The sequence below is a fragment of the Astyanax mexicanus genome, chromosome 14, assembly GCF_023375975.1.
Source record: "Astyanax mexicanus isolate ESR-SI-001 chromosome 14, AstMex3_surface, whole genome shotgun sequence".
Classification (NCBI taxonomy): domain Eukaryota; kingdom Metazoa; phylum Chordata; class Actinopteri; order Characiformes; family Acestrorhamphidae; genus Astyanax; species Astyanax mexicanus.
Genome location: NC_064421.1, coordinates 24931070 through 24944307, shown reverse-complemented (window position 1 = coordinate 24944307; position 13238 = coordinate 24931070). Strand labels below are relative to the sequence as shown.

Below are 13238 nucleotides of genomic sequence, written 5' to 3'. Positions count from 1 at the left end.
ACTCATTTTCTATATGCTGAAGGGCTCTTAGTGTGGCAGGAGCGAGGTGGTGTGTATCAGGTGACTAAACACTATGGTTTATAGCTGAATGAATGCATAAGAGGCTTTATGTAATGCAGATCCGGACAAACAGCATACAGGCCACAGAGACTAATAGAGCACAGTTTTACATACAAGTTATAATGCAACCCCTGCAGCTAGAAAACTTTGTTACACAGTTCAGCATACCTTAAAGTTTTATTGTTTTGAGATTTGCTCAAAATTATGTATAAACTAGTTCTGTATAAATTGTCATGTCTACTGTTTGTTTAGTCTAGGGTAGGAATTGTTTTATAGATTCAGTTAAAATGATATGGAATATAATAATTAAAATGTCACTAGTTGAAGATTTTGTAAAATTGAAATGAAAAAACAAGTGCATGCCTTTATCTGCTGCAAGCAATTATATCCAACAAATGTAACTCCATTTCCAATTATAATTGGTTGCCCAATCTAGCAACATAGTGTCTTGTTTTAGAAATGATGTACGAAAAGAAATGTTGATTTTGTGAACTGAACAAGTTAGCTGTGGTCAGAAGTTGATCTGCACTGGTAAGTTTCAAAACTGTATGGCCATTGAAGTAGATGTTGATTCATAAATGGGCTCCTTGCAGTAGTTTTCTTATTATTAAAAAAAAAGTCTTTATTTTGAAAAATGTATTTAACTTTGTATGCCCATTTATAATTCAGCACTGCAGTATTTTTCATTACAATATTAGATGTAATTTAAACCTGGACATAATCTTAAACCCTTATTTTATACTTGTAGTGGTTTTAGTTTACATGCACTCATTATGAAAAGTATCTGAAGGAACATTTTTTCTGAATTTATTAACATTGAGCTGTCTCAAAATAAATTCTTGTCCAGTGACTCTACAGGAGTATGAAAAAATGTTCTTTGTATGCAAGTTAAAATGTAGGCTAATATCAAATGGAAGCTAATTCTACAGTTAACAATTAAACATTTAAAGGCATTTCTATCTATTTCTCTAGAATTATTTACACAGTGTACAGAGCAACTACAGTGTTCAAATAGTGAAGAAATTCTGTTGTTCATTGGACAGCAGTAATTTGTAATTTGACCCATGAGTTTAGATACATTTGTAGTTTTTTTGGTACAGACCCAACCACCCACATACTTTTGTTTGGGATGAGGTTAGGAATTTAAATATTTCAAAATCTCAATATTAGAGTGTATTATCCATTACACAACCACCTTTAATTCCTTGGATATGTGCCTTTTTGGTCAGTGTCCTGTTGTCCAAGTTTTAATCATGTAGCTGTGGTTTGAGATTATGGTAAAGATTTGTGAGACAGTCCCAAAACAGCCACAGGTCATGATGCTGACACCACCATGTTTAATAGTTAATACAGTATTCTTAGGATTATACTTCTTCTAGTGGTTTTGTTCAATTTGACCATTTAAAAAAAAACATAATAAAGGTTTTTGTTTTCTCATGAGGTCAGCTTAAACTTGTGTTGATTCTGGAGCAAGGCAATTCTTCTGTTTTATCCATATTCTCCCCTATAAAAGTCAGATATTGACATCATTCATTTATGTCTATGATGAGTGTATGTAAACTTCCAACCACAAGTGTGTTCAGACCTGTAGCTCCCGATAGTCTCTCGCTTTACTCCTGTCTCTACTGGTCTGAGTAGCAACCATTGTAACTGGACATGGAGAACAAACACTTTTGGACATTTGTGAAAGTCAGGGGCTGAGATAAATCTTTTATTATATGTATTATAAACTCTGAAGATACAGAATAGGTTTGCACTGGCATGGCCTTTGAAAATCAACCAGTAGATACAAGCGTAATGTCAGCAGAAGTGTGCGTATTTGTGGTAGACAGCAGACTGTTGCGTGGCTGTCAACTAATTAAGCAGAAACCTGTGGTATAATGTTTTCTGAGACTTTGAGATCGCTCTTGGCTTGCCTTAAGGGTGTTTTAAGAATTCTATTATCTAATATATGTTGGAGCATGGGATTCTCTGTACAGAAGAGTTCCACCTGTGCTGCACTGAAACTGTGTTTTAGAGGTGAGAGATGGGAAAAAGGGTAGATCAGAAAAAAAACATCCTATATAGATGTATTTTTATAAGGATTATGCCAGTTTACTTACTAGCATTTGTCAGTGGAAAATACTTTTTAGAAAGAAAATAACAATTTGGGTAAACTTAAAATTTAAATTAGAAAAATTTTCTAATGTCTTTTTTTGTTCTCCTTCATTTGCCTCTCTTTTGTAAAACAAAATTCTGTTTTCCTTTGCAATTCTGAATTACTGAATCAATAATTTTAAGATTTTGGTAAAAAATTGGGAAGTAGTTTTCTGTTGTCATTTTTCCATTTGAGCAATTTGACTAGTTCCACTGGCAACAAAACAGCTATAGAGCCTGATGCTACCACCACCATGCTTAAATGTTGCAAATTCTCTCTCATTTAACTGTCAAAAAGATGTTACCTTTTTAATTTTCAGATTACTTTTTTTGTTTTATTTTATTTCTTTGTTAATCCTCATTAATTCTGTGTCACATAATCAATACTGCCTATTGATTCAATGTTCTGTTACAAACATAAGACCATCACTGTCTTCTTAAAACCTTAAAACTCCATAAATGAGCAGCACATCCTTGGGAAATGAGTTAAGGCAGTCAGCTACATCTTTAACAGTTGCAAACTGTCATTTATTTTATTTTATTGTTTTATAAATGTGAATGTTAATAATGTATAGAATTTACTGGTATACAGGCTTACTGATAAAGTAAGATATTGGCAACTCCTAGAAAGGAAAAAAAGCTTGTTGCTTAGAAATTCAGTATATACCTGTAAATGATTTATATAGTGCATATAGCAATGGAGCCTGCTGAGGAATATTATGTAATAGATGACGAAAATGTAGTTAATAAAAAGCCAGTAACTGTAATCCGTGCTGGCAAGAGAGAGGTTGATAATGTAATAAATTTGTAGTACAGTAGTTTATACTGTTTAAAGTAATACACTGGGAACTGAACATTTATTGGTGAATAAATGTAACAGTGCGTCATAAATCATTAAGCACATGATGGGTCAAGTGATATTAGCAGTGTTAACCTCCAGTTAGAAATTAAACCTCTACCACTGAATGTACATCAGCCAAGCAAGCTAATTGAATCATAAAACGGCAAGGTCAAAGCAGAGCCACCCTGTGCATACTAATCAGGCACTCAGTGCCAGAGAAAAAGTATGCCACTCACAAGGCTTTTACCAGGCAAGCGTTCTTTCAAGTGGTGTAGGTTTTCTTTTTAACATTGGAAAAAATAATACAATTATGGATACCACTAGACATGTGATATGATTGTGTTATGCCAAATAGTCATTGGATTTGATGGAGAAAGAAGGAAAAACAGAAGGTGTTGCACTAATGTGATGTAGAATTCTGGTGCATTTAAATGCACTCTGAAAATATATATATATATTTTTTTAAACGTGCCTCTTTTTATGTTTTGCAAAAAAAAGCGATAATTACTCTCACAACATATTTATTTAACAGCCAACATGAGTAATCTCATTCTCATATTGTCATCATGAGTGACTGATATCGTTTTGGATCTTGTTGGAACAAACAACAAGCATGATTGTGGTGCTTTATTAAGAACAAAAACAGCATTACTTGTGCTTAAACTACTAATATTTTCCTAAGCATACTGCTGGATGCATTTCTTTTTAAGAAATTTTAGCATTAGATAGATTAATTATATTTAAAGTATCGAAAATAGGCACAGAATTTTCTTTCGGTACCTTTGGTGCCTTTTTGGTATTGAATTTTTAAAAAATAAAGCCTTACTTTATCTTGCACACAAGTTTGAAACGAATATATACAAATATGCTGCTTCTTTGAAATTGTGCTTCAGCTTGGCACTGTATTTTTGTGTAAAAATATAAATGCTTTAAAAAGAAATAATCTTTTATTTAAAGTTAAGAACTGTTCATTCCTTCTATAAATTTGCTGTTTTGGAAATACAAGGTGTTTTTTTTTTTGGCAGACAGTGATGGTATTCAAATAAAATGTTTTGACTAGCAGAAAGATTGCAGCTTATTCAAGCCCACCTAATCATTCTAACAACTTTTAAACTAATTAAATTAACACAGGGTTCTTCAATCCTGGTCCTGCCCCCTCCTTCCTCTGTACTTATTAGAGGTTTCATTAACGTATCACACCATCCCAATTTTATTGACTTGATTGGTTGAATTAGATGTGTTGAGAGAAGGCAAAGCCATATATTTAGAAGGCAGGCAGGTGCCAGGACCAGGATTAACAAATGTTAGAACATTGTACTGACTCGTGTTTCCCCTTCATCTTTTCAGCTTCTTCCATACCTGCAGTCCAACCTGACTGGCTTTAAGGAGCTGCAGATTCTCAACTTCAGAAACGGCAGTGTGGTGGTAAACAGCAAGATGAAGTTGGCCAAACCAGTCCCGTATAACGTAACAGAAGCTGTGCACTGTGTTCTTGAAGACTTCTGTAATGCTGCGTCAAAAAGACTAGACATAGAAATTGACCCTGAGTCGGTGGATGTGGCAGCAGGTAAGCAGATCTTTGCATTAATAAAATCGGATAGTTAAAATAATGTATAATGATGATAAAAAGAAATATGAGCCTGAACTTTGCCTTTTCTTGGTCTTCCATTGCACAGTGAATGATGGTGATCCGTGCAAGTATTTGGACTGTAATGAATTCTCCCGCTGTGTCGTAAACACACTGACTGCAGAAGCTGAGTGTTTGTGTGATCCTGGCTACAGCACGGAGAACGGCCAGCCCTGTGAAAGCATCTGTAACCTCCAGCCTGACTACTGCCTAAATGGGGGGACCTGTGAAATCATAGCAGGCCATGGAGCCACTTGCAGGTACCTCCATACTGATCAGGTTTTTTTTATATACAGCTTCGGAAAAATTAAGAGACCGATTTCTGAATCGGTTTCTCTGATTTTGCTATTTATAGGTTTATGTTTGAGTAAAATGAACATTGTTTTATCTTATGAACTACGAACAACATTTCCAGAAATCAATATTTGGTGGAATATTTCTGTTTTTTAATTAGTTTTCATGCATCTTGGCATGTTCTCCTCCACCAGTCTTGCACACTGCTTTTGGATAACTTTATGCCACTTCTGGTGCAAAAACTTAAGCAGTTTCTTCTTGGTTTGATGACTTGTGATCATACATCTTCCTCTTGATTATATACCAGAGGTTTCTTATATACCAGTGGTCTCTTTTTTTTCAGAGCTATGTATATTTATTATTTTAAATATATTGACAATAGTCATATGCAGAAGTCCAGGCATCTCTGGTCAAATTACATATATTTTAAGGTGAAAGCAGGTGAAGGAAGTGTTGCAATTTGGCACATAGACTCCTAGGAAACTCTTGCTGTGTGTGAACAATCCTACAAAAAAATGGGTTGGAAGCCTTGCCATAAGAGGCAAGATATGTGTCCTGCACATATCGCTTGAGCTGTAGGTGTCCCTCATGACTAGGGGGTGACTGACTGTTGTAGGCTTTAGTATAATTAAATTTAGTATTCTCTATCAAACACTACATTTAAAGGCAGTTATTAAAATTAGATCTACATTTAAGTTAACATTTGGAAATAAAATCTCAAACTATATTAAATGGCAAATACAGTTTTCTAGTATTTGAATTTATGCCACCTGGATTTAAGTAAGTAAATGATGTGGGGTTGATGCTGCAGTTGGTCAGGTCTAGGTTCAGCAACAGTATGTGCTGAAAGAATGAGGTCAGCTGACTACCTGAATATACTGAATATAGACCAGAATATTCCATCAATGGATTTTTTTCTCCCTGATGGCACATTGCATTCGACAATTAAAACGGCTTAATCTTTTTTTGGTGGCAACTTTTTTTTTGATCAGGCAGTGTGTGTATTCTCCATCAATACACTAAATTTAAATGCAATTTATAAAAAATGTATTTACATTTAAATAACATTTGGAAATAAAATCTCAAAGTAAATAAAATAGAATATTTTACTTTTACAAAAAAAGGAACAAAAGAGGGGCCTAAACTTTTGCATATGACTGTATTTTGACCTGCTTGACTCACATAACTCATCTTTTCTTCATCTTTTGTTAGATGTCCTTTAGGAAAATTCTGGCACTATCATGGAGAGCGCTGCAATGAACTGGTTTCTGTACCTGTTGACCCACTGCTTTTCGTAGCCTGCCTGATTGGAAGTCTCACCGTGGTTTGTGCTGTGATAGGCATCTTGGTTTTTATTAACAAGAAGTGCATACGGACGAGAAAGACCGTGTCACTAGTGTAAGCTGATTTTCACTCCTTTTATTTATTCATTTATTTAGTTTGTTCTGTGACATTTTATCTGTTGGTGAAGAAGAGTGAAAAACTAGTATAAAAACAGTTAAACATTTCTTGGCATTGAAAACCTCATCTCCTTTAAATTATAGGCATTCACACTCCTCCCTCCCCTTTGAGGGTACTATGAGAGTGAATTCTGCTTTTGAGAATGACGAGGGTATCTTGACTCATGTGTCGAGCATCTGCTATCCTATAGGCTCTGACTCCGGGTCCTCTATGCTCTCAGAACACGGCACATTTAAGTCACATTTGAGTTTTGAGGTAAAGTGCATAGCTCAAATGCTATTTTCATTTCAGCTGAATCTCATAACTAACCTATTTCATCTGCTGTCTAAAGGGCTGCACTAATCCATGTAAAACCATAACAAAGCAAAATTCTTGTTTTTGAAATGTTTAACATTTTAAAACTAACACTGTGCCAAGTGTAGGGGTTATAAATAATGGCTTTGGTGATAAAGATGTACCACCACACAGCAGATTGATCATTTTGTTAACACATAGATTACGGAGTGTAAATATAATGGTGATAATATATGTAAGTGATAACAATATTAGTGTGAAAGGATTTATTTAAGAAAACTGTACAATTAGCCTCTAGCCTGGATTCAAGATGAGATACGGTTGGCCACGGAGATGTACAGGTTCCGTAAGGCATTCTGCAGCACATTCATCAATATATATTGCAGCTGGACCTGTAGATCCTGTACACTCGTAGGTTGCTGAAGATGGCGTCCAAGAGCTGTTCTCAAATTTGCACGAATGGCGAGAAATCTGTGTGGTAATCTGGTAGAGACCTGAACCTTTGCTGTGTATGGGCAAGCACTATCCTGCTAAAATAAGCTAAGAAGCAAACATATGCGGCCGCAACCATCATTGGATCCAAAAAGAACCTGGATTTGCAACTTATATGATTTCAGTCCATAGCAGTCTAGGTTTCTCATTTAAGAAACCATTGCACACTTTGGTGACATTGAGTCTTGTTGCATTTCCCCCTGCTACCCTATAAAAAGGCTCAGTGTCATAACTGCATGCAAACAATTACTGGAATGGTCTGATAAAACAATGGCAGATATGTAGAGTTTCACAGCAATCCAAGGTCAATTTTTTTTAGTTTACAAGTGCAATGTTCAGTAGTTATTGTAAAATTTAGTAATGTTGAAGAGATGACCAGATAAAATCTCTTTTACAGTAGTTTATTACCAAAAAAACTCAAACACTTATTTAATACAGCTATGCCAGGTTTATCTTTATCAGGTTTGCACTTTTATGCAATTATTGCTTTGTGGCAACTAATGATAATCAGCTTCTCTTTTGCAACTTTTGCCTCTTGACTAACACTAACATGTAGTGCAAAATTCTTGCTTCCTTGCCTCAGTTTGCCCAGTTGAAATGTTGCACTGCAAATCTGTTTTTTTTTTTTTTTTTTTCTAAATGCGAAACACTGCCCAACCTTTTGTTTTTAATGTATGGTTGGTCAATTTTAGATAAATAAAAGTTGATACATTCTCATGCCAAATGTCATGGAATCAGGAAATGTTCCTACAGTTCCTACAGGCACATTTAGAAAATCCACACCTTTTTATATTCTTTGAGATTTGTATAGTCAGAAATACATTATAGAAGGCAAACAGATGCAACACACATTCAGTGTAGGAGACATTACAAACATATACCAATAGTCAGTGTAAAATTCTTTTTTAGCTGCCATGGGGGGCATACAAGTTCCAGTAATACATGATAATAGTTCCTAAACCCCTGACATGTGGTATGTTTGTGTCTACATGTTAACACTGTGATGGCATGTGTTCACATGGGATCTCACATGTCCAAGCTTGGATTAGGATGAAACAACTGCCCCACATAAGTCAAATTCATACTACCTTAATTTCACAGTTGCCTTTGTCTCTATTTACAGATCCCCAGACAACTCTACACAAGAAGATCAGAAAGGCTAGTGCCGGAAATGGTTGATTTCCACCACTGTATACCACACCATGATGTAAGTCCACAGCTTTCTCTATGTAGTTAAAATTGACTGTTAAACATCCTCAATTAAGGTTTTAAATTGTTTTATTTGAAAGTTATTGAAAAGCTTTAATTGTGAAGTACATTTTATATTTTAGAGCTAGGGTTACTTCTGAACACTGACAATAAGGTAGAAACACCATTATATGGCATAAAAAGCAGAAACAGGTTAAGGTAATGTTCAGATAAATCCTGGTTCATGTCAGGGGTGTGACATTTTGAGGTTTACGTTTCTCTATTGCTGGGGCCCTGGGTTCAATACCTATGTTGGTGGAGTTTGTTCTCCATGTGCTGCATTAGTGTGTGATGCAGTCCTTTAGGTTGAGGGTCGCGTCCAGTTGTGAGATTAGAACACTGAGTTTAAAGGCACTATATATATAATATATAAGTGTAAAGTCATCTCTTGGGGCTTTGTGTCTGTCAGCCTAGAACTGAAAGCTGAAGCTACAGTCAGCACAGGCTTACCAAACGGAATCACAAGATTGTGTGTAGCTGATAACCATAATACAATGATGGGTGGTGATAATTGTGGCTGGCTAGTACTGACCGTGTAAATGGACAAGTGACACTGGCAGAAGGCTTATCCACATTCAGTGCAGGAGACCTTACACACACACACACACACACACACACCTCACAACTCAGTGCAGCATCCCTAAGCTTCCAATGGGACAAGGCTAGTTCCATTAGTTTTACATTTAGCAAACAATCAGTTTACACCAAGATTTTTCTTTGTCTTTCTAGAAACGTCAAGCTAAAACCAGTTAACTTTGGCATATAAAAGCATTTGGTTCATTTTATTTTCTCTCTTGACCAAACTGATATGAAAAACTGCAGATTATGATTTGCTAAAATTTTGGCTACAAAGCTTGTTTACTATTTATTTTTATCTATTTTTATTTATTGTTATAATAAATAAAAAAAATAAATAATAATAATTTGGCCAAGCATGCCCAAAATTTGCATAAGACTGTACCTTGCTGTAGTGGGATTAAGCCCACTCTCAAGGTCATGGAAGGTTGCCCTCACTTTCCCAGGTTTATTCTCTTACCTAATGCCCCACTGGCAGTAAGTGGATACCATTTTACCTCTGTGTTACATAAGTGTGGATGGTAAGCTGTTTTCCCAGTTTTTCTAGGTCTAGGTCCAGTGTTTGCAGTGTGAAGTCTTTGTGGTTGAGACATATACTTGCATATCGTTGTTTAAAAAAAAAAAAAAAAAAAAAAAATCATCTCCATTTTTTATTTTTCATTTTTTATGTTTAATTTTTCATTTTGACAGATCAGTTATCCTATAGATCTGCTCTAAAATTAACTGGAACACAATCATTTTACATTAATGTCTATTACAAGATTTCTTTTTTTTTTTTGCTTTGGACAGAGAAGATATACTGTAAAATAAAGAAAAATAACACCATGTCTGAAAAACTATTCTCTTGAACACTTCTATTTTTCAGACATGGCGGCTGTCTAATGAACACAGGACCTCGTGCTGTTTTCTAAGGGGACCAGACAGTGACAGCTTTGAAGTGACCATATTATAATAGTGATTTGATGGCCATTTCTGAGCTCAGCTCGGCACCAAAGGTCTTCAGTGGTCTTCTACACGAACTATATTCAACTCTGTTGGCTTTTTATAGACACTTGGAATGCACATAAAGCTGATGGTGAAGGTAAGCATTGAAGCTCTCACCAATCAACCATGGAGCAAATGGAAACACTCCATTGAGTAAAAGCAAAAGACTGGTTTGGAAGCACGGTCAGACACTTAGAACTGGTTGGATATTGTTTTTTTCCTTGTCAAAGGTGATTTTTTTGGTTCTTTCCTCACAATGAGGTATTTATTTACAAATGGATACATTTGGTGGTATCACAGAGAACATAGATTATATGACTGCTCGAACAGTACTCAAACCTCTCTTCAGTATTCCAAAAAAAGAAACTGAATGTAAAATAAGCTGTTCATTTTTATGCTTGTTATTTAATAATAATAATAATAATAAAAAAACTATTCAGACAGGAATTATGCCTAATATTCTTATAAAGATATTAGGATAACTAACAACCTTGAAATAACCTAAAACTATTTTGCATGGAAATGCATGTTTCTCTGCAGTCGCTCGTGTTTTGAAAGCCAGACCAAAACACACAGGGGGGCAAGGATTGATTTCTTTTTTTATTCACTTTTACAATGAACAGAACAAAATAAAAAAAGAAAACAAAAGCTTACACAGCAAAGGTTTTTTTTGTGTCGCAGCTCTCTAAGGACTTCTTGTATTATATGTACCTTAAACGTGGGGGTCTTTAGAATCACTGCATTGTCACAAACAAGCAGCCGTCAAATATGAAAGCAAGGTACAAACTTTTTTGTGTGGAATGTTTTTATGTATTCTAATCCGAACAATCCACTACAGCAAGTATGTGATAAGTTATTTCCCCACACATTCCTTCTGGGATATATAAGACAATGTCTGGGGTGCTGGGGAATGACTGTGTGAAAAGTTATAAATCTCAGCCTGACTGTGTGGGGAAATAAGAGATGAAAATTCATTATATGGCAACGTGGGCCTACACACTGTGTGTACTGCATTTTAAGTGGCTATATAAAACAGTATTACATTAAGGAATTTTTATTTAAAATGTAAAAGAGATGCTTAAGGTGTGACTTGCTATATTGTTATGGCTCTATTGCACAGTTGTTAGGAAAAGCTGGTATGCTATATCATCCACAACATGAGTTTTTTTTTTTTTTTTATTCAGGTGTGCATCAAATGAGACCAATCATCATAAAGGTGCCTATACACTAGACAGCTCAAGGACAAAGTGGTAGATGGATATAAAGTACATGCAGATCTTGTTTATGGGGAAAGTGTACATGGCTGGAGCATACAATATATGACTAAGCATGATGGTGTATGACACTAACCGGAAAAACTGTGACAAGCTACCATACGATGAAGTGAATCTTTTCATTCAGCCTAAGTATTGTCTAATAGATTAAAATACATTTACGATTATATATGATGTCAATCACCTGTCTGTACCAACCAATCCTCATTTCTAAAGCTAAAAATATACTTGCTGCTAAATACGCATGATGGCTGCCTCACGTATCCTGCATCCGATTGGTGCATTGATTGTGAGCATCTTTAGAAATGAATGAGATTCCTACAAGATGAAGTGTACACAAAGATGCATCTGTAGGATGTGGCCTTTCCGCTGTGGTAAGTGGAAGAGTCCAATAACACACAGGCCAAATTGTGAGCAGTGTCGTTTATGATACAACTGGTTATCTATGCAAACAGCAAGTATATGTTTAGCCTATTGGTTACTACACAGGAATTTTACCAGTTAATTGTTAATGAACAGTGAGTGTTAGATTTTTAAAGAGTTAATTTAACAATAGTTATCAATAGGGTTGATTAAGTACTCCCACATTAGCTATGTACTCCTGCTCTAAAGAACTGGAGTTGAAAACCACTGCTGTATGCGGCAACTCTCTCAAGTAACATGCAAAATGCATCCAAAAAATGAACAAAGGTTTTCCAAAATCTCAAGAGATGGGATATCTAACAGTCTAAGCAGTCCGATAGCAGTCATGATTCTATAAAGATACTGCTCACCTTCCGTCTTTCACGGCATCATCAGGGCTGAAAAAAAAATCTAAGCACAATCAACTGTTGTCAGTTGACGTGTTTACATACACTCATCATGAAGGCATTTCACAAGATTTAGGAGTGTTTTTTTGTTGGGAAGTACATTTGTAAGGTCAGGCACTGATGTTGGACGAGAAGGTCTGGTGTGGTGAGTGAATTTTTTTGACAATATAGTGCAAGTAATGAACAAGAAAGGCTACTTCTGAATTCTTGAATGGCTAAGCAGGGAGACAATTGGGTGTTTCAATGGGACAATAATCCCAAACATTCGTGGTGACTGAAAAGGCCATTGATAACATTAAATGTATCAACGTGTGCTGTCTATTCGGTCCTGACCTCAAATGTGCAGAATGTGCTTAAAAATCATGTCTGTTCCAGGAGTCTACTAAATTTAAGGGGACTCTACCAAAACAGCCAATTCAGTTTATGCTGAAGGTTTGCTGAGGGCTGCTGAAAGTCCAGTAGTGAAATAAGCATGTCAATGATGATTGTACTTAAACAGTAAAACGTTGAAGGTAAAATAAATTACCCCAATCCTTCAGGAACAATGGGAAGCACAGAATAACAAAGGATGTAAATACTTAAAGAAAAAAAAAACAAGTGTCCTACTGAATAAGCTTTGCGATGAAAATAAAGAAAAGAAAATTAAAATTAAGGCATTACATCTGAATCCTCAGACAAAGCTCATATTTTGTGAAAATGCAAATTGAAAAAATGCAAATTACCACAGCAAAATGAATATCAACCAAAAACAAACAATAAGTGACAAAAAAAAAAAAATCTACAGTAGATCATAATTCCTTACTGAAATATGAGCATGTCTGAGATTTCCACTGTATCAGAGAGGTTTAAGCTCCCTTTGTTTAACCTATAGTGCACTATTGCATTATCTACCTGTCCAGAGACAGTAAGAACTGACTGACCGGGAGACACAGAATGTGCTCCTCACTTGAGAAGGTTCTGGAGCATGGCGGTGGCGTAGGTGGGCCGGGCCTGTTTGCTCTCGATTGCGTTCCTCAGGTACTGAATGCCACCACACCGCTCCCAAATCTCCTCAAACTGGCGTGGCAGGATCTCTGCCCCACGCTTCCTGGTCAGCCCCGTTTCCTCCAGACTCAGCTCACACATCTCCATGTCATCTTTGC

General features: G+C 35.8%; 2 protein-coding genes across 6 annotated transcripts in view; one reads left to right on the top strand and one right to left on the bottom strand.

The window, feature by feature from the left end:
* Nucleotides 1-10666, top strand: part of impg1b (interphotoreceptor matrix proteoglycan 1b) — a 27542-nt gene extending 16876 nt beyond the window's left edge. For 2 of the 3 annotated variants that reach the window (XM_049463756.1, XM_049463757.1), the window contains 6 exons: nt 4385-4604; nt 4714-4924; nt 6171-6356; nt 6503-6674; nt 8329-8412; nt 9895-10666. In XM_049463756.1, the coding sequence (XP_049319713.1) occupies nt 4385-4604; nt 4714-4924; nt 6171-6356; nt 6503-6674; nt 8329-8412; nt 9895-9981 (960 nt within the window). In that variant the 3' untranslated portion in view covers nt 9982-10666. The remainder of the gene's footprint in view (nt 1-4384; nt 4605-4713; nt 4925-6170; nt 6357-6502; nt 6675-8328; nt 8413-9894) is intronic. The other variant, XM_049463758.1, reaches the window with a different exon arrangement.
* Nucleotides 10601-13238, bottom strand: part of myo6b (myosin VIb) — a 70593-nt gene continuing 67955 nt past the window's right edge. For all 3 annotated transcript variants that reach the window (XM_049463755.1, XM_022672881.2, XM_022672883.2), the window contains one exon: nt 10601-13238. In XM_049463755.1, the coding sequence (XP_049319712.1) occupies nt 13039-13238 (200 nt within the window). In that variant the 3' untranslated portion in view covers nt 10601-13038.